The 21,933-nt window shown below is 41.6% G+C and overlaps 2 protein-coding genes across 8 annotated transcripts in view; one reads left to right on the top strand and one right to left on the bottom strand.

Annotated features, from left to right (window-relative positions):
* Positions 1–19,012, bottom strand: part of LOC129135612 (uncharacterized) — a 30,931-nt gene extending 11,919 nt beyond the window's left edge. Inside the window, exons 1-3 of the mRNA XM_063816117.1 lie at positions 18,985–19,012; positions 17,985–18,895; positions 17,111–17,165 (exon numbers count right to left, since the gene is read on the bottom strand). Coding sequence (XP_063672187.1) covers positions 18,162–18,895; positions 18,985–19,012 — 762 coding nt within the window. The 3' untranslated portion in view covers positions 17,111–17,165; positions 17,985–18,161. The remainder of the gene's footprint in view (positions 1–17,110; positions 17,166–17,984; positions 18,896–18,984) is intronic.
* Positions 18,669–21,933, top strand: part of ARFGEF1 (ADP ribosylation factor guanine nucleotide exchange factor 1) — a 143,678-nt gene continuing 140,413 nt past the window's right edge. For 3 of the 7 annotated variants that reach the window (XM_054657363.2, XM_054657362.2, XM_016960236.4), the window contains exons 1-2: positions 18,669–18,788; positions 18,962–19,134. In XM_054657363.2, the coding sequence (XP_054513338.1) occupies positions 19,011–19,134 (124 nt within the window). In that variant the 5' untranslated portion in view covers positions 18,669–18,788; positions 18,962–19,010. Of the gene's footprint in view, positions 18,789–18,875; positions 19,135–21,933 lie in introns of those variants that run through there. The other 4 variants (XM_054657361.2, XM_063816359.1, XM_001162263.5 and 1 more) reach the window with 2 other exon arrangements.

Raw genomic sequence — 21,933 nt, 5'->3', positions numbered from 1 at the left:
CCACCAACCTCGGCCTCCCAAAGTGCTGGGATTACAGGCGTGAGCCACTGTGCCTGACCGGTAGTCTAAGTCTTATAAGTAAATACACATGTATGTATCTATGTGTGTATGTATAAGTGTAAAATTTTCCCATTTTGCATAAATAATAGCATGTTTTGCCTACTATTCTCATTTGCTTTATACACCTAATATATTAAGATATCTGAGATCATTCCATACCAGTACATTAAAAGCATCTTCATTCTTTATTACAGCTACATAGTATTCCATTAGATGGATGTACCATAATTTATTTCACTAGTCTCAAAATATAGTTTTAAATTAATATAATTGCAATCGAGAACTCTAAAAACAAATTATAATCCAGTTGTCCAACCACAGAGGAAACACATTTATAAACAAGATGAATACTAAATTATTATTCTTATAATGAATTTAATATTTTCTTAAATATTTCAAAAACTTAAGACTTAGCTCCTCATCAGTGGTGACATTTTAAAAAAGAAAACAATACTGACTTATTTCAGTATGTAAGGGATTCCGTTGGAGTTATGAATGGTATGTTAGGAAATTTCAGAAACTCTTTAGGTTGAAACAATGATAAATCACCAAAAAGAGCTTTGAATGTATGTGTTAGTAGAGTTCCAAAAAATGTAACTTATTGCAGTGGAATCATTTATGTGCCTCAAGAGCCTTACTTGCTTATAGGTGAGTGGAAATGTGTATAATTATCCAGAAAATTCAGTGCATGTCGTAGCTGGATAATTTAGCCTCTTTACTAACCAGACCCTCCTCCCCTCAATACTGCTTACATTTTTCTACTACTTGGCATAGCAAACCTGTGTTTCTTTTAAATTATAAAATAAAAACATCTAGAATTAATCATCTCTCTCTGCCTTATATTCAGTGGGTTCTGATTTAGCAGTCCCATAGAAATAAAAGTGATATTTAGTGGTACTGAAAGTAAAGTTTAAAAATATATTATCATAGAGTAAAACTGATGTATTTTTGTGAACAGGTCTATGAATTTACACACACAGATGTATGGATTTCTACACCATCACAACCAGAATAGAGAATATGTGGCCGGGCGTGGTGTTTCACGCCCGTAATCCCAGCACTTCTGGAGGCCAAGGCGGGCAGATCATGAGGTCAGGAGTTTGAGACCAGCCTGGACAACATAGTGAAACCCCATCTCTACTAAAAATACAAAAATTAGCCAGGCATGGTGGTGGGCGCCTGTAGTCCCAGCTACTGGGGAGGTTGAGGCAGAAGAATCGCTTGAACCCAGGAGGCAGAGGTAGCAGTGAGCTGAGATTGCGCCACTGTACTCCAGCCTAGGTGACAGAGCGAGACTCCATCTCAAAAAAAAAAAGAAAAAAGAAAAAAGAGAATATCCTCATCACCCCAGTCCCCTAAATTACATTACATCTCTTTATAGACACCTCCTACCTCCACATATGATAGGTGATAACCACTGATGTTTTCATCTCTATAGTTTGGCCTTTTTCAGAATGTCATAGAAATGAATAATATAGTATAAAACCTTTTGAAATTATCTTCTTTCACTCAGCAAAATGCTTTTGAGATTCATCCAAGTTGTTGCATGTATCAATAATTTGTCCTTTTATATTGCTCAGTACTAGAACATTGTATAAATATGCCAGTGTTTGTTTATCCATTTACCCAAAGAAAGACAATATTTGAATTGTTCCCAGTTTTTAGTGAGTATGAACAGAGTTACACATATGTGTACATGTTTTTGGGTGAACATAAGTTTTAATTTCCCTAGATTACGTAAATATCTATCGTTAGGAATGCTGGGTCACGGTTAAGTATTAGTTTAACTTTATAAGCAAGTACCAAAATTGTTTTCCCAACTTGTTGTACCATTCTGCATTTCTGCCAGCAATGTGTGAGAGTTCAGATTGATCTACATCCCCTCTGGCACTTGATATTGAAGCATTTTTTATTTCAGCCATTTTAATAGGTGTATAGTAGTAACTCATTGTGGTTTTATTTTGCATTTCCTTAACAGGTAATGATGATGAACATTTTTTCTTATGCTTGTTTACCATTCTACATCCTCTTTACTGAAGTGTCCAACTATTCTACCAATTTTTAAGTTGGGTTGCTTCATGTTTTTATTGTTGATTTTTGAGAATTTTTAAAAATATGTACTCTAAATACAAGCCATTTGTCAAATATGAGATTTTCAAAATTTTCTCCCATTTTATAGCCTGTCTTTTTTTGCTCTTAATACTTTACAGAGCAAAAGTTATAAATTTTGTGAAGTCCAGTGTATCAATTTTTTTCTTTTATAGATCATGCTTTGGTGTTATCCCCAATAACTTCTTGCCTAACACCAACTCATGAAGATTTTCTCCTATGTTTATTTATCAGAGTTTTATAGCTTTACATTTTACATTTAGCTCTATGATCTACTTTTTTGTATAAAATGTGATATTTAGATTGAGGCCCTTTCTTTCACATATAGATATCTAATGGTTTCATTATCGTTTCTTGAGAAGATTATCCTGTCTTCACAGAATTGACTTTGAACCTTTGTCAAAAATCAACTGACTATACACACAGACACACACACACACAGACACACACACACACACACATATATATTTTTGAGAGAGGGTCTCACTCCCATCGCCCATGCTGGAGTGCAGTGGTGCAATCATGGCTCACTGCAGCCTCGACTTCCCTGGCTCAGGTGATCCTCCCACCTCAGCCTCTCAAGTAGCTGGACTACAGGTACTCACCACTGTGCCTGGCTAATTTTTTGTATTTTTTATAGAGAGGGGGTTTTGCCATGTTGCCCAGCCTGGTCTCAAACTCCTGGGCTCAGGTGATCCCGACTGCCTTGGCCTCCCAAAGTGCTGGGATTACCAGCATGAGCCACTGCACCTGGCCACAACTGGCTATGTTTCTGTGGGTCTGTATCTGGACTTCCTATTCTGTGATCAATGTGTCTATCCCCCAGCCAATACTCTAGTGTCTTATTGAAACTTTATGTTGTCTCAACATTGGGTATTGTCATTCCTCCAATTTTGTTCTTTTTAAAAATTGTATGACTTTTCTAGTTACACTGCCTTTCCATGTACATTTTAGAATCAGCTTGTGTATAACCACATAATTGGAATTCTGCTAAACCTACAGACCAATTGACATCTTCCAATCCATGAATATATGTCTCCCTGTTTATTTAAGCTTTTATTCTCTTCATCAGCATATTTTGAAAATAATTATTTTAATTTTTGTGGGTACATAGTAGGTGTAAATATTTATGTGGTACATGAGACGTTTTGATACAGGGATGCAATGCATGATAATCACATCATGGAAAATAGGGTATCCATTCCCTCAAGCATTTATCTTTTGTGTTACAAACAATCCAATTACACTATTTTAGTTATTTTTAAATGTGCAATTAAATTATTAGACTATAGTCACCCTATTATCGAATACTAGGTAGCATTTTGTTTTCAGCATATGGATTGTATACATGTTTTGTTAGATTTATAACCAAGTATTTCATTTTTTGACTTTAGTGTAAATAGAGTTTTTTAAAAAAAATTTTAGTTTCCAGTTGTACATGACAATATATAAAAACAGAATTGAGGCCAGGTGCAGTGGCTCACACCTGTAATCCCAGCACTTTGGGAGGCCGAGGCGGGCGGATCACAAGGTCAGGAATTTGAGACCAGCCTGGCCAACATGGTGAAACCCTTTCTCTACTAAAAAAAAAATACAAAAAATTAGCTGGGCGTAGTGGCGGGTGCCTGTAATCTCAGCTACTTGGGAGGCTAAGGCAGGAGAATCGCATGAACCCTGGAGGTGGAGGTTGCAGTGAGCCAAGATTGCGCCACTGCACTCCAGCCTGGGTGACAGAGCAAGATTCTATCTCAAAAAAAAAACAAAAAATAGGACTTCACCAAGATGGCCGAATAGGAACAGCTCTGGTCTGCAGCTCCCAGTGTGATCAACACAGAAGATGGGTGATTTCTGCATTTCCAACTGAGGTACCTGGTTCATCTCACTGGGACTGGCTGGACAGTGGGTGCAGCCCATGGAGGGCGATCTGAAGCAGGGCGGGGCATTGCCTCACCTGGGAAGCACAAGGGGTTGGGGGATTTCCCTTTCCTAGCCAAGGGAAGCCGGGACAGACTACCTGGAAAAACGAGGCACTCCCGCCCAAATACTGCACTTTTCCGAAGGTCTTAGCAACCAGCAGACAAGGTGATTCTCTCCCGTGCCTGGCTTGGCGGGTCCCACACTCACGGAGCCTTGCTCACTGCTAGCACAGCAGTATGAGATCGATCCGTGAGATGGCAGCCTGGCTGGGGGAGGGGCATCCGCCATTGCTGAGGCTTGAGTAGGTAAAGAAAGGAGCCGGGAAGCTCTAACTGGGCAGAGCCCACCGCAGCTCAACAAGGCCTACTGCCTCTAGACTCCACCTCTGTGGGCAGGGCATAGCTGAACAAAGGGAGCAGACAACTTCTGCAGACTTAAACGTCCTTGTCCGACAGCTCTGAAGAGAGTAGCAGTTCTCCCAGCACGGCGTTTGAGCTCTGAGAATGGACAGACTGCCTCCTCAAGTGGGTCCCTGACCCCCGTGTAGCCTAACTGGGAGACACTTCCCAATAGGGGCCGACAGACACCTCATATAGGCAGCTGCCCCTTTGGGGCGAAGCTTCCAGAGGAAGGATCAGGCAGCAATATTTGCTGTTCTGTAGCCTCTGCTGGTGATACACAGGCAAACAGGGTCTGGAGTGGAACTCCAGCAAACTCCAACAGACCTGCAGCTGAGGGACCTGACTGTTAGAAGGAACACTAACAAACAGAAAGGAATAGCATCAACATCAACAAAAAGGTCATCTACGCCAAAACCCCATCTGTAGGTCACCATCATCAAAGACCAAAGGTAGATAAAACCACAAAGATGGGAAGAAACCAGAGCAGAAAAGCTGAAAATTCTAAAAATCCGAGAGCCTCTTTTCCTCCAAAGGATCATAGCTCCTCGCCAGCAATGGAACAAAGCTGGACGGAGAATGACTTTGACGAGTTGACAGAAGTAGGCTTCAGAAGGTTGATAATAACAAACTTCTCCGAGCTAAAGGAGGATGTTTGAACCCACTGCAAGGAAGCTAAAAACCTTAAAAAAAGATTAGATGAATGGCTAACTAGAATAAACAGCGTAGAGAAGTTCTCAAATGACCTGATGGAGCTGAAAACCATGTCATGAGAACTTCATGATGCATGCACAAGCTTCAGTAGCAGATTCGATCAAGTGGAAGAAAGGGTATCAGTGACTGAAGATCAAATTAATGAAATAAAGCAAGAAGACAAGGTTAGAGAAAAAAGAGTAAAAAGAAACGAACAAAGCCTCCAAGAAATATGGGACTATGTGAAAAGACCAAATCTAAGTCTGATTGGTGTACCTGAAAGTGATGGGGAGAATGGAACCAAGTTGGAAAACACTCTGCAGGGTATTATCCAGGAGAACTTCCCTAAACTAGCAAGGCAGGCCAACATTCAAATTCAGGAAATACAGAGAACACCAGAAAGATACTCCTTGAGAAGAGCAACCCCAAGACACATAATTGTCACATTCACCAAAGTTGAAATGAAGGAAAAAGTGTAAAGGGCAGCCAGACAGAAAGGTCGAGTTACCCACAAAGGGAAGCCCAGCAGACTAACAGTGGATCTCTCGGCAGAAACCCTATAAGCCAGAAGAGAGTGGGGGCCAATATTCAACATTCTTAAAGAAAAGAATTTTCAACCCAGAATTTCATATCCAGCCAAACTAAGCTTCATAAGTGAAGGAGAAATAAAATCCTTTACAGACAAGTAAATGCTGAGAGATTTTGTTACCACCAGGCCTGCCTTACAAGAGTTCCTAAAGGAAGCACTAAACATGGAAAGGAAAAACCGGTACCAGCCACTGCAAAGACATGTCAAATTGTAAACACCATTGATGCTATGAAGAAACTGCATCAATTAACAGGCAAAATAACCAGCAAACATCATAATGAAAGGATCAAATTCACACATAACAATATTAATATTAAATGTAAATGGGCTAAATCCCCCAATTAAAAGACACAGACTGCCAAATTGGATAGAGTCAAGACACATCAGTGTGCTGTATTCAGGAGACCCATCTCACACGCAAAGATGCACACAGGCTCAAAATAAAGGGATAGAGGAAGATCTACTAAGTAAATGGAAAGCAAAAAAAAAGCAGGGGTTGCAATCCTAGTCTCTGATAAAACAGACTTTAAACCAACAAAGATCAAAAGATACAAAGAAGGCCATTACATAATGGTAAAGGGATCAATTCAGCAAGAAGAGTTAACTATCCTAAATATATATGCACCCAATACAGGAGCACCCAGATTCATAAAGCAAGTCCTTAGAGACCTAAAAAGAGACTTGGACTCCCACACAATAATAATGGGAGACTTTAACACCCCACCGTCAATATTAGACAGATCAATGGGACAGAAGGTTAACAAGGATATCCAGGACGTGAACTCAGCTCTGCAACAAGCAGACCTAATAGACATCTACAGAACTCTCCACCCCAAATCAACAGAATATACATTATTCTCAGCACCACATCACACTTATTCTAAAATTGATCACATAATTGGAAGTAAAGCACTCCTCAGCAAATGTAAAAGAACAGAAATCACAACAAACTATCTCTCAGACCACAGTGCAATCAAATTAGAACTCAGGATTAAGAAACTCACTCAAAACCGCACAACTACATGGAAACTGAACACCTTGCTCCTGAATGACTACTGGGTAAATAACGAAATGAAGGCAGAAATAAAGATGTCCTTTGAAACCAATGAGAACAAAGACACAACATACCAGAATCTCTGGGACACATTCAAAGCAGTGTGTAGAGGGAAATTTATAGCACTAAATGCCTACAAGAGAAAGCAGGAAAGATTTAAAATCGACACCCCGACATCACAATTAAAAGAACTAGAGAAGCAAGAGCAAACAAATTCAAAAGCTAGCAGAAGGCAAGAAATAACTAAGATCAGAGTAGAACTGAAAGAGATAGAGACACAAAAACCCTTCAAAAAAATCAATGAATCCAGGAGCTGTTTTTTTGAAAAGCTCAACAAAATTGATAGACTGCTAGCAAGACTAATAAAGAAGAAAAGAGAGAAGAATCAAATACACACAATAAAAAATGATAAAGGGGATATCACCACTGATCCCACAGAAATACAAACTACCATCAGAGAACACTATAAACACCACTATGCAAATAAACTAGAAAATCCAGAAGAAATGGATAAATTCCTGGACACATACACCCTCCCAAGACTAAACCAGGAAGAAGTTTAATCTCTGAATAGACCAAGAACAGACTCTGAAATTGAGGCAATAATTAATAGCCTAGCAACCAAAAAAATCTAGGACCAGACAGATTCACAGCCAAATTCTACCAGAGGTACAAAGAGGAGCTAGTACCATTCCTTCTCAAACTATTCCAATCAATAGAAAAAGAGGGAATCCTCCCTAACTCATTTTATGAGGCCAACATCATCCTAATACCAAAGCCTGGCAAAGACACAACAAAAAAAGAGAATTTTAGACCAATATCCCTAATGAACATCGATGCGAAAATCCTCAATAAAATACTGGCAAACTGAATCCAGCAGCACATCAAAAAGCTTATCCACCATGATCAAATCAGTGTCATCCCTGGGATGCAAGGCTGGTTCAACACCCACAAATCAATAAACGTAATCCATCACATAAACAGAACAAATGACAAAAACCACACGATTATCTCAATAGATGCAGAAAAGGCCTTCGACAAAATTCAACAGCGCTTCATGCTAAAAACTCTCAATAAATTAGGTATCAATGGAACGTATCTCAAAATAATAAGAGCTATTTATGACAAACCCACAGCCAATATCATACTGAATGGGCAAAAACTGGAAGCATTCCCTTTAAAAACCAGCACAAGACAAGGATGCCCTCTCTCACCACTCCTATTCAACATAGTGTTGGAAGTTCTGTCCCGGGCAATCATGCAAGAGAAAGAAATAAAGGGTATTCAATTAGGAAATGAGGAAGTCAAATTGTACCTGTTTGCAGATGACATGATTGTATATTTAGAAAACCCCATCGTCTCAGCCCAAAATCTCCTTAAGCTGATAAGCAACTTCAGCAAAGTCTCAGGATACAAAATCAATGTGCAAAAATCACCAGCGTTCCTATACACCATTAATAGACAAACAGAGAGCCAAATCATGAGTGAACTCCCATTCACAATTGCGACAAAGAGAATAAAATACTTAGGAATCTAACTTACACGGGATGTGAAGGACCTCTTCAAGGAGAACTACAAACCACCGCTCAATGAAATAAAAGACGACACAAACAAATGGAAGAATATTCCACGCTCATGGATAGGAAGAATCAATATCATGAAAACAGCCAAACTGCCCAAAGTAATTTATAGATTCAATGCCATCCCCATCAAGCTACCAATGACTTTCTTCACATAATTGGAAAAAACTACTTTAAAGTTCATATGAAACCAAAAAAGAGCCCGCATTGCCAAGACAATCCTAAGCAAAAACAACAAAGCTGGAGGCATCATGCTACCTGACTTCAAACTATACTACAAGGCTACAGTAACCAAAACAGCATGGTACTGGCACCAAAACAGAGATATAGACCAATGGAACAGAACAGAGACCTCAGAAATAACACCAGACATCTGCAACCATCTGATCTTTGACAAACCTGAGAGAAACAATAAATGGGGAAAGGATTCCCTATTTAATAAATGGTGCTGGGCAAACTGGCTAGCCATATGTAGAAAGCTGAAACTGGATCCCTTCCTTACATCTTATACAAAAATTAATTCAAGATGGATTAAAGACTTAAATGTTAGACCTAAAACCATAAAAACCCTAGAAGAAAACCTGGGCAATACCATTCAGGACATAGGCATGGGCAAGGACTTCATGACTAAAACACCAAAAGCAATGGCAACAAAAGCCAAAATTGACAAATGGGATCTAATTCAACTAAAGAGCTTCTGCATGGCAAAAGAAACTACCTTCAGAGTGAACAGGCAACCTACAGAATGGGAGAAAATTTTTGCAATCTACCCATCTGCCAAAGGGCTAATATCCAGAATCTACAAAGAACTCAAACAAATTTACAAGAAAAAAAAGCAAACAACCCCATCAAAAAGTGGGCAAAGGATACAATAGACACTTCTCAAAAGAAGACATCTATGCAGCCCACAGACACATGAAAAAATGCTCATCATCACTGGCCATCAGAGAAATACAAATCAAAACCACAATGAGATACCATCTCACGTCAGTTAGAATTGCAATCATTAAACAGTCAGGAAACAACAGATGCTGAAGAGGATGTGGAGAAATAGGAACACTTTTACACTGTTGGTGGGAGTGTAAACTAGTTCAACCATTGTGGAAGACAGTGTGGCGATTCCTCAGAGATCTAGAACTAGAAATACCATTTGACCCAGCCATCCCATTACTGGGTATATACCCAAAGGATTATAAATCATGCTACAATAAAGACACATGCACATGTATGTTTATTGTGGCACTGTTCACAATAGCAAAGACTTGGAACCAACCTAAATGTCTATCAATGATAAACTGGATTAAGCAAATGTGGCACATATGTACCATGGAATACTATGCAGCCATAAAAAAGGATGAGTTCATGTCCTTTGCAGGGACATGGATGAAGCTGGAAACCATCATTCTGAGCAAACTATCACAAGGACAGAAATCCAAACACCGTATGTTCTCACTCACAGGTGGGAATTGAACAATGAGATCACTTGGATACAGGGCGGGGAACATCACACACCAGGGCCTGTCGGGGGTGGGGGCTGGGGGAGGGATAGCACTAGAAGAAATACCTAATGTAAATGATGAGTTGATGGGTGCAGCAAACCAACATGGCACATGTATACCTATGTATCAAACCTGCACGTTGTGTACATGTACCATAGAACTTAAAGTATAAAAAAAAATTTAAAAAACAATTCATTTTCATTCACTGACTTCATATCCTGTGAAGCTGTTAAACTCAATTGTAAGTTCTAGGAGGTTTTTTTGTAGGTTCCTACATATACAATTATGCTGACTGAATAAGGACAGTTTGTTTCTTCCATTCCAGCCTGTGTGCCTTTTCTTTTCCTTGCCTGATTATACTGGTTAGGACTTTCAGTATGCTGTTGAATAGGAGTCTTGAGAGTAAACATCCTTGCCTTCTTTCCATTCACGGCATTCAAGTTTTTGCCATTAAGTATGTTGCCTGTAGTTGGTCTTTTTGAAGATATTCTTTATCAGGTTGCGTATGTTTACTGAGAGTTTTCAGCATAAATGGATGCTGAATTTTATCAAATGCTTATTCTGCATCAAATGACGTCATCAGGTAGTTTTTCTTTTTCTCTTTTTTTTTTTTTTTTGAGACAGAGTCTCACTCTGTCGCCCAGGCTGGAGTGCAGTGGCGTGATCTCAGCTCACTGCAATCTCCCCTTCCTGTATTCAAGTGATTCTCCTGCCTCAGCCTCCTGAGTAGCTGGGACTGCAGGCACGTGCCACCATGCCCAGCTAATTTTGGTGTTTTTGGTAGAGACAGAGTTTCACCATGTTGGTCAGGCTGGTCTCGAACTCCTGACCTCGTGATCTGCCCACCTTGGCTTCCCAAAGGGCTGGGATTACAGGCTGAGCCACCGCGCCAGGGCCAGGTAGTTTTTCTTTTAGTCTGCGAGTGTAGTCAATAACCTTTCTTGCTTTTCTTTTTTCTTTTCTTTTCCTTTTTTTTTTTTTTGAGACGGAGACTTGCTCTGTCACCAGGCTGGAGTGCAGTGGCGTGATCTCGGCTCACTGTAACCTCTGCCTCCCGGGTTCAAGTGATTCTCCTGCCTCAGCCTCCCGAGTAGCTGGGACTACAGGTGCGTGCCACCACGCCCAGCTAATTTTTGTATTTTTAGTAGAGACGGGGTTTCACTAGGTTGATGGTCTCGATCTCTTTACCTCGTGATCCACCTGCCTCAGCTGGCATTACAGGCGTGAGCCACTGCTCCAGGCCCCTTAATTGCTTTTCTAACAGTGCCCCAGCTAGCATTCCCAGCATGAACCTCCTGTTGGTTGTGGTGTATTATTCTTTTAACAGTTTGCTGATTTTGATTTGCTAATATTTTGTTGAGGACCTTTGCATCTATGTTCAGGAAGGATATGAATCTGTAGTTCTGTCCTGTTCTTATTTAATTTTGCTGGCCTCATACAATAAGCTGAAAAGTGTTCTCTCCTCTTTTCTCTGAAAGAGATGGTGTTATTTCTTCTCTAAATGTTTGATAGAATTCAGGAATGAAACCATTTGGGCCTGAAAATTTCTTTTTCCAAAAGTTTTAAAGTAAACTAAAAATTCAATTTCTTTAAAAGGCAGGCTTTTAATAAAAAATTCCCATTAAAAAAATTTTGGAAAACCTGACCTCATTAGAAAGATTAATGTCCACTTATTCATTAACACTTAAAATTCTTTTCAGTGTACTAACTGTTGAGGGTAGTTTCAAAAGAAAGAGACAATGTGGTCCTGCCTTAAAATAATTGTGGCACAATACTGGTGAGAAGTCATCTCAAACAGATATTTAGAAATATGTGACTAAGAAAGAAATAGGATGAAACAATGGTTAAGAGCATCCATGGATTATGGCAAATGACAAACTTAGATTTGTATTTGGTTGTGCCACACTGTAACCTTGGGCAATTAACTTGTTGAACTTTTTTCCTTCTCAACTATAAAAAAGAAATAATAATATATGTATCACTGAGTTGTGGATTAAGGATTAAGTGACTTAATGCTTGCCAAGAGCTTCATACAAAGTAAATATCCAATAAGTAGTAGCTATCATTGGTGTGACTTTCCGGGAAAAATTACAACTGTGTAGAGAAAAGTAGAGTACAGTGCTATAGATTAAAAGTAAGTACCTTTCGTCATGCTAGAGAATTGTGAAACCAAACATAGTAGGAAAATTTAAGAGTTTATGCTTTCAATTTTGTTATTCTGTAAAAGATTAGCATTGGATGGTTTTAAATTCACGAAAAGCCATATGGCTCTAGATTTGTATTTACTTATTTATTTTTTTGCAACCACATTCTAACTTTTTGGAATGTTCTCTTTATCAAATACCACCTTATAGTCTCTTTTTCAATAAAAATTTGCTTTCTTTTCTTTCTAAATCAAATTCTTTAATACACAATGCTCTCCCTCTGTCTGCCCTGTCCAATGTCTTGGTACCTTGCCTGCAGGACAACAAGTAGAACCGCCCAGTTTAAAGATACACTATATCCTTTTTTATTTTTTTGGAGACTGTGTTTCACTCTTGTCACCCGGGCTGGAGTGCAGTGGTGCAAATTTCAGCTCATTGAACCTTCGCCTCCCAGGTTCAAGCGATTCTCCTGCCTCAGCCTTCCAAGTGGCTGGGATTACAGGCATGTGCCATCACGCCCTGCTAATTTTTTTTTTTTTTTTAGTAGAGACCAGGTGTCACCATGTTGGCCAGGTCGTTCTCAAACTCCTGAACTCAGGTGATCTGCTTGCCTCGGCCTCCCAAAGTGCTGCGATTATGGGAATGAGCCACCGCACCTGGCTAAAGATACACTATATCCATTTACTGTCTTAATAAATGAGGTAAAAACAAGCAGACTAGTGAAAGTGGAATATCAAATTAGCTTACATGAAAAGCAAGAAAGCAGACCATTTATTTTGGAGATGGCCTTTCTATTAGTCATGCCATTATTGTGGTTTCAGCAAAACTGATTGTTTCTGTTTAATCAATGTTTCTCATCTTTTGCTAAGTTGGCTGCCTCTTTGTGTATGCCTAGTCTTCAAAAACTTAAAAGTAGAGAATTCAACACTACTGGGGACAGTTAGGCATAAAGTGTAGACACAGAAGGGAGAGAATAGTGTTACTGCAGGTAGAAGAAAGAACTTTTAGGAGAGGATGGAATTTCAAAGAGACTTTGAAGGTTGGGAAGCCTTTGGGGAGAACAAATAAAAGAAAGGTGGCAGTGAGCACTCTGGATCATTTGAAAGATGAACAAAGGCACACAGGTGTGAATGAACTTGGTGTTTATATGAGTATGTTGCATGGGGATAAAAGGTAGAGGGTGATTTGGAGAAGGGAATGCGCTGGAACACGAGTGCCTACATGTGTACAACTGAGGAAGAGGGACTGGGGCATTACCATAAAAGACAAACTAAACTGTTAGAGGCGGCATAGTTTAGTTATTTAGAATATGGGCTCTGGAGCTAGACTTGCCAAATTGTAATCCTGGCTTTGTAAAGGTGTCTCCTCCCCGCCCACTCCCACACCCCCACCCCTTTACCAGGAAAGACAAAAGTTAATCACTGGAGACAACTCTGGACCCTTAGGATTCAATAATACATAACAAATTTTATTACCTAGCTTTCATCTTCTGCTAATTCTCTCAAATTTGCTTCCCAAATTTGCTACGCTAGAAACTCAAAGTCCTTTCCTTTGTAGGATTTTTCTAAAAATTTATTGTTATTTTGTTACGATGCTATGGAAGAACAAGTTCTAACAACCACACTTTTGAGTTACTCATCACTGAGTACTCCCATAACTGTACCACGCACAGGTTAATACATCTTTGCCTTTATTAATCTGTCTTTTGTCCATCTAATTTGCAGAGCCCCAGCCAATGAACTAACAACACGGGTAGAGGGAAAATAATTTTTTTTCCTCCTCTACCAATGTCAGGAGTCAGATTATGGAATGTTTAAATTCTGAGATTATGTGAGAAAGACTACCGGAGGCATCACATAGTTTTTTTTAGTCAAGTAAACATGATGTTATTTTTTATGTTAACTAATATTGGCTTTTAACATCAACCAAATATGCTCCACATTAATTAAAATTTTATTCAGATTTTAATCTTTCTGTTACACTCAATGTATATCTATATTTAAAAGGACTATGATAAAGCACACCAATAAAGATGCTAAAACCCAGATCAAAGTCTTTTATTGCTTGATATTATTTGACTCTTTGGAAACAAGCGGGAAAATTATCCAAGAAGTAAAGCCAAAGCAGCTAGTACGCAGCAAACTAACAGATGGAAGGGGAAATGATGAGGGGGAATTAGGTGATAGGAAGGTGAGAGTGCAAACTGAGAGGCAAAATGGACTCAGGAAAGCAATTATGTATAAGAAAAATATATAGCTGGGCTTAGTGGTGGGCGCCTGTAATCCCAGCTACTCAGGAGGCTGAGGCAAGAGAACTGCTTGAACTCGGGAGGCGGAGGTTGCAGTGAGCCGAGATCGCTCCACTGCACTCCAACCCGGGTAACAAAGTGAGACTCCGTCTCAAAAAATAATAATAACAAAAAACAAAAAATAAAACAAAACAAAAAAAGGAAAAATATATTTCAAAATTTAGAGGATAGATATTTTAGAAATTCAGAAATAGAATTTGGATGTTTTGAAAACTGCAAGGAAGCCAAGTGCAAGTGAATACTGAGATTGCATTTATTTACATAGCTGTATATTAGCACCAAACATTAATAATAAAAAAGTAAAAAAATATATATACAGGGGAATGTACTCATAATTTCTTTTCTTTTTTTTTTTAATTGAGATCGAGTCTCACTCTGTTGCTCCGGCTGGAGTGCAGCAGCATGATCTTGGCTCACTGCAACCTCCGCCTCCTGGGTTCAAGCGATTCTCCTATCTCAGCCTCCTGAGTATCTGGGATTACAGGCACCCGCCACCACGCCCACCTAATTTTGTATTTTTAGTAGAAACGGGGTTTCACCATGTTGGCCAGGCTGGTCTTGAACTCCTGACCTCAGGTGATCCACCCGCCTCAGCCTCCCAAAGTGCTGCGTTTACAGGAATGAGCCACAGTGCCTGGTCTGTACTCATAATTTCGTGTAAAAATCTCCTTTGCCACTCCCTGTGTACCTGTCAATAAAAGATTGAAAATATCCAAGAGCATCAGCTTTATTCTAGAGTCTTACTCTATTTTTGCTACAGGTCTGAGTTAGTATCTTGAGTTTCAAGTGGATAGGAGTGCCCATCTCGTAAGACTACTCCTACCCCCCTCCACCCTCAAGCACCACCACCTTTTGGGTAAACCCAGCAAGGGAAGAGGATGAGTTGTCCTCTCAAAGGAAGATGCAAATCATTCCTTCTGGGAGGGTTAGGTCATATCTCAGAGGAGTTTATTCTTCTGAAACTGACAACTACACTCTTTACCCTCAAATCTTCCATCTAGCCTATCTCTACAAATGGCATTTCCAGCTGTTCACTGGTTCCCAGCAGAAACCTGGTATTCATCTGTGACCTCTTTCTCTCTCTAACCTGCACTCCAGTTAATTAAGTCCGGTTTATTCTGCCACCAAAGTATATCCCAAATCTGTCTACTTTGCTCCATCTCCATGCTACCACTGTCATTTCTGGGCTAACCTTTATGCAAATTAGTGAAAGAAGCCTCTTCTTTTGGGCAGACAGTGGGGCTGGATTTCAGCCACACTTGCTCCCTTGTGCCACGATCTCCACAACCTTGCTTGGTGGCCCTGGACCTGACCAAGCCATCCTGCGCTGTTGTAATAAATTTCTTAAAATGTTTTGCCACATCCTCACTTCTCCCCCTCCAATCCATTCTCCATGTAACAGAGGGATTATTTTAAAATCACCAATATGATCACTTTATCCCCCACTTTTAAAACCTTTCAATGAATTTCCATTGTTATTACGATGAAATTGCAACCCCCTAACATGGCCTACGAGAGTCTGAATGATCTGGTTCCTAGCTCCCTCTTCATCCTGACTGGCACCATTCTCCTTGATCCTTTCAGCCACACTGCCTTGTTTTGTTTCCTGAAGCTTGCCAAGCTTCCCCCTACCCCAAGAGACTTTGCCTGGAAAGTTCTTCATGACTTAGTTTGGCTAATGTCTACTCTTCTTTCAGGTCTCAATTTAATTTACTTCTCCCTTCTCTCACAGCACTCTATTCTTTAATCATACTTAACAGATTTGTAATTCTATATTCACTACTGACTTAATATCTTTTCCCTACTCTATACTGTAAGGTCCAAAAGGGCAGGTATCATGCTTGTCTTAGCCTGGTGCCTTTCATTTATCCAAGTTTCTATAAGTTTATAGCAAAGGCCTTCTCTATGCCAGCAATAGATGATGGGCACAGAGAAGTGAATAGACAGAGATATGAGGTCCCTGCACTTATGAGAGAAACATGCAACCAATCAACAAGCAAAGCAAGCAGATGAGATGATTATAAATGCTGTGGCACTATCATATCATAGTTCACTGCAGCCTCGAACTCCTGAGCTCAAGCGATCCTTCCTCCTCAGTCTCCTGAGCAGCTGCAACTACAGGTGGATGCCACCGTGCCTGGCTAATTTTTCTTTATTTTTTGTAAAGACAGTGTCTTGCTATGTTGCCCAGTTTCATCTGCAAATCCCGGCCTCAAGCCATTCTCTCGCCTTGGCCTCCCAAAGTGCTGGGGCTACAGGTGCCAGCTTGTCTTGTTCATCAATGAATCCCAAGTATGTTTTACGATAAAGCTGACAGCTAAACATAACCGAAGAGTCTGCTTCGTTCATGTAAAGTCCAAAATAGTTATTCTAGATGGTTCTTCTCCAAGAGTTCCAATTCAGAAAATAAGACTCCTAACTTGTGGTTCTGCCATCTTCAGCATGTGGCCATAGAAGGGAAAAGAGAGACTGGGCATGGTGGCTTATGCCTGTAATCTCAGCACTGGGAGGCTGAGGCAGGAGGATCGCTTGAGGCCACGAGTTCAACATGGTGAGATGCCATCTCTACCAAAAGAAAAAAAAAAAAAAAGAAGGGAAACAGCATGAAAGATTGCTTGTGGGAATTTCTTGTTGGTTTTTTAACAATAGGTTAAGCCTGGATGGCTACACCTAACTTCAAGGGAGGCTGGACAATGCAATTCTATACTAAGAAAGAAGAGTAAATGGGTTTGGTGATCAGCTACTACCCTCAACAGTACCTGGCACAACACTCCATTATGAAGAAACAAAGATGAATTAGAAATGGATCAACACCTGTGAAAGAAGGGAAGAAAAAAATAAATGGAACTTGTTCTAAAAAAGTTTATTAACGTATACACAGAAATCAGTATTATATCTGATCTAAGAGTATAATGAATCCTTCATTTCCAGAAATCTAGAGATAGTCTCTAAAATAAAATTAATGAATTTATAGATTTGTTTCTCAGGACAATAAAGTTTAAAAAAATTAATCTATTTTTCCACTTTAATTTGTCACCTTCAAGTTTTCCATTTTATTTCCTCTGGGTTTTAGCCTTCCTAAATCTGGTCACTTCACTAAGTTCACAGAGTCACTTAAGTTTCTCCTTCCTTAGGTTTGGATGGTTACGTTAGGACAAGCCTATAGTTAAGGCAATCTAATAGAACAGAACAGTGACAGATGCATAGTAAACATTAGGGAACCTGTGTGCGTGGAGCCACAGAAGCTTAGAACTTGGAGACGTGACCCTAGATCACCATATAAAATGTTTGCAAATATTTTTATGGTATTCTTTTTCTGCTCAGAAGGAAACTGTAGAAATTAAATACTGCAGAAATTTGAGTTCTACACTCAGACTAAAGCAAACACATGGTCACGTGTGTTAATCTGTTTGTACTTAAAGCTTTTCCATTCTAAACTGGTTTACATGTCCTGGACTAAATCTTAGTATTAAAGGCACAGAAACACAGAACTCTAAGGGACCTCATTCACAACCATTCACCTTAACTGAGTCAATTCAGAAGGGACCTGAAATCTAGAGTTGACCGATTTATCCGACAGAGAGAGAAAAAAGTGAAACATTTTTGAACCCTTATCAATAGGTTTTGGCTTACTTTTCCCAAAACAGAATCCTCCCCGAGGTAGTCGGAGAGCACAGTCCTGGACAGCAGTTCCGTGCACTAGGGAAGGAAATTTTAGAGTCGAGTGATGCAGGCGGAGACCCAGTGCAGCTGAGAACGGGCGATGCGGGTGTTGCTGTGACCCCTGGAATGCAAAGGACTGCACCCCCATCAGAAAGTTAGAAAGCCGGTGCAGAGTAGCCAGGAGTCCTGTTCACTCGGCAGGAGCAGGGGTGCCGAGTGGGGGGATCTCTGGTCCCGCAGCTCGACCGCCACCAAGAGCCCTAAGTGCTGGGCGCGGTGCCACCAGAGGCCCGCCACGCCCCACGCCGCCCTGCAGGCGAACGCTGGAGGCCCCGCCGGGCCGCCGTAGCGCTGCGGCTCGGGCCGCTCCTCCCGCGCCGCCCTCCGCCCCCAGCCTCCCGGCGCCGCGGCAGCTCTGGGCAGGGAGCGCCGCCGCCGCCGCCGCCGCCGCCGCCGCCGCCGCTTCCTCCTCTGCAGCCGTTCGGCCGCTGCGTGACGCGTCGTTTCCTCCCAACATGGCGGCCGGGGCAGGTCGGCGGTAATGGGGGCCAGTTCGCGGCCGCGGCGGGTGCTAATCCCCACAGTAGCCAGGGTAGCCCTTCTCTCGCGGTACCTCTGAGAGCCGCCGCCATCTCGTCCCTCAGTTCCCGGCAGACAGCCGCCCGGGCCGGGCTCCCTCACCGCCACCAGGGCCGGAGGGACGAGTGAGAGGGGCGGCCGGGACGCGACCCCCGGGCCGGGAGAAGCGGAGGCCCGACGGGCGCGGCCCTCGAGGTACGGCTTCTTGGGGGCGGCGAGGACCTCGACGCCCTTCGCCGACACCGCGGCTGGTCCCGCTCGCCCGCCCCTTCCTGATCCTGCCGCTGCCCTCCACGCCTCCACTCCCCCACCTCCACCCCCTCTCCTTTCTCTCTTCTCTTCCTTCCTCTCCTCCTCCTCCCCTCCAGCCGCTGGGAGCCGCGGGTCGGACGAGCCGCCGCCTCCTTCTCTGCGTCCATGTATGAGGGGAAGAAGACGAAGAACATGTTCCTGACCCGGGCTCTGGAGAAGATATTGGCCGACAAGGAAGTGAAGAAGGCGCATCACTCCCAGCTGCGCAAAGCTTGCGAGGTGGCGTTAGGTGAGTGGGGAGGAGGCCCGGGGGATGGGGTGCTTGTTGTGGGACGGGGAGGGGGGCGCCTGTGGGGGGGTGGGGTCGCTCGGGGCTTGCCCGAGGCCCGCGCCTCTGACCTCGGGAAGCCCTCGCGGAGCCCTCTGCTCCCTGTCTGGAGTTGACAGGAACTCGGCTGGATGTGGGGCAGAGGCGGGGTAGAGGAGGAAGGGCAGTGAGCTGGGCTCGGGAAACGCGGCAGGGCTTAGGATCGCGGGGCACCTGGGTTTGAGGGATCGACTTGAGAGTGAGAGGATTTTGTTGGTGGTCCGTGAGGTGCGGACTGGATACCACCCTTTGTGATGAAGCAGAAGATGAGCTGTTGTTTATTAGCTTGGAAATTGAGGTGGGGCTGGTATGTCAAGATTGGGTGTGGGAAAGGTTCCGTATCATAATTAACAATAACTTTTTCGTTTGGCGAGGTACTTTGGGGAGATAGGCTGCTGAAGTTGTTTCCTTGTTGACAGTCTTGAGAAGGGGTTTGCAAGAGGTGCAGCCCGTTCTGACATCTCTCCGCCTCCGCCACAGGAAAAACATAGAGTAATATTGTATCTGACTGGGCTGACCTGGAAGAACAAGACCGGTGGTTAAGGGGTGAGGGTGGGGGTGGCGGCATGAAAGCAGGGAAGCAAAGAACCTTTAGATAAAATGGCTTTAGGTGACAAGGGAAGGGAGGGTTTGAAATGAGGAAAATGAAAAAGACAATCACACCCACCAGCCACATGTCTGGACAGTGGCAGCTGCTCTCAAGCTTGAATTGTGATTTATAGTTCAGATGGAAGAGATCTAGTGTAATGAAGCCCGCAGTAGGGAAAATCCAAACAATACCTCCTACCTATGAGGTTAGGCAGATGAGGAATTGTTAAAGGGGGAACATTGTTAGATCTATTGCATCCATCAGAGATGAAATCGTTTGAGAGACCAGAACATTTAACACAAAGATACATTCCTAATGTTTACACTTTATAGCACTGGAAATACACTAGGTCAAATTGGCAAGAAAAGGAAGCTTGTTAAATGGGCTTTAGAAAAAAGCATTCTTGAAAGGGGAAAAATCCACGATAACTTGAAGTATGCTAGAGTTAAGGAGTCTAGACAACTTAAAATTAGCTTTTAATTATTAAATAGAAGACTACCATTTAATTTGCTGTAATGTACTGTATTTTTTTTTCCTAGATCGTTAAAATTGGTAGTATGAAAAACGTCGAAGAAATTTCATCTTAAAAAATTTGAATGTGTAGTATTAGGGGCTTAAGATTATTTTTTCACCTTACTCATCGACCAGAAGTTTGCATTTTGTTATTTTTGTAGCTAACAAAAGACTGTTCCCGGTGTATGAGAAGACAGTTGTCTAGTGGCAAAAACTGTATTTATATCTAGATCCTGAAAGGAATAATATTAAATTGGAGTGAGACTGGGGAGAAAGTGATTTCAGGATTTTTAAAAGAATTGTTATATGTAGGTTTGTAAATTACTTGAAGGTTGAAGAACTTTAGAGAGATTCAAATTAAAGTTTAAAATTTTTGTTTGTTTTTTGAGACAGGGGCTTGCTCTGTCACCCAGACTGAAGCGCAGTGGCACAATCAGTGCTCACTGCCGCCTCAAACTCCCAGGATCAGGCATTCCTCCTGCCTCAGCCTCCCAAGTAATTGGGACTTCAGGCACACCACCACACCTGGCTAATTTTTTTTTTTTTTTTTTTTTTGGTGGAGATGGCGGTCTCTCTATATTGCCCAGGCTGGTCTCCAAATCTGGGCTGAAGAGAGCCTCCCACCTTGGCCTCCCAAAGTGCTGGGTTTATAGGCATGAGCTACCTCTCCTGGCCTTAATTTTTTATAATTCAGATTTTTCATGTTACAACATATTTTTAATACATTAAATTGTAAGTATCAAACTGAAGAAATGGAGTGTGTTGTGTGTATGTATATATTTTCCTTCTCCAAAGTGGTAACATAAGTAAGCATATTTTAATGGAGAGCCTACTGGAATGAGAGTCTGAGATCCTAGGTTTAAATCCCAGTTCTGTTACGTTGTAGTATTAGGCAAGTCCCTGGGCCTTAAGTTCTCTGTAAAATTAGGGTATTGAACTTAATGATTGTATGGTCACATCTCCTCTAATATGCCATAAATGTGATTGCACTGTCTTGTTAACTCGTGCATTGGGTATTCCCTACCACTCATGAGCATCATCTTTAGAGGGCCTATAGCGCTCTAAATGGTCCTTGCCATTTCTGGAGGTCGGGATTACTTGATATGTTTGCCAACTGTACCAGGGTTGTCTATTCCAGATTTTGACAGTTTTTACTTTTTTGTCCCTTCTGTATACTCAGTAGAAGCTTGTTACGAGGAATGTGACTATCCAGGGAAGGGCTAGGCACCACAGTACTTTATTTACTTGAGATGTATGAGGCATTTTTTCCCACATTTCGTAAAGTTACATTTAGCCTCCCAACAAAGCAAAATCTCAGTAATCTCATGGTAGCTAATCCCTGGTGAACTTTGTTTCTTCCCTTGCAGTCTATCTACATCACCACCCAAACATAAATTGATAAGCATAACTCATTTTGTCTTTGCAGAAAGTATATTTTGCAGGAAGATGGTATTCCCACAAATGTATTGTCCTTGAAGACCGTTAGAGACTTATCTTCTCCACTTCACTATTGAGACCTGGGCCAGGCCCGCTCTGGTCTGTTGGTAATCTTTGTGGCCATTAAGCAGGATGGGAAAGCAAACTGAAAAGGCCTGATTTAGTCCTCTCGGGTCTATAGA

This window comes from Pan troglodytes, chromosome 7 (assembly GCF_028858775.2).
Source record: "Pan troglodytes isolate AG18354 chromosome 7, NHGRI_mPanTro3-v2.0_pri, whole genome shotgun sequence".
Taxonomy (NCBI): domain Eukaryota; kingdom Metazoa; phylum Chordata; class Mammalia; order Primates; family Hominidae; genus Pan; species Pan troglodytes.
This window is presented reverse-complemented; position numbering and strand designations above follow the sequence as displayed.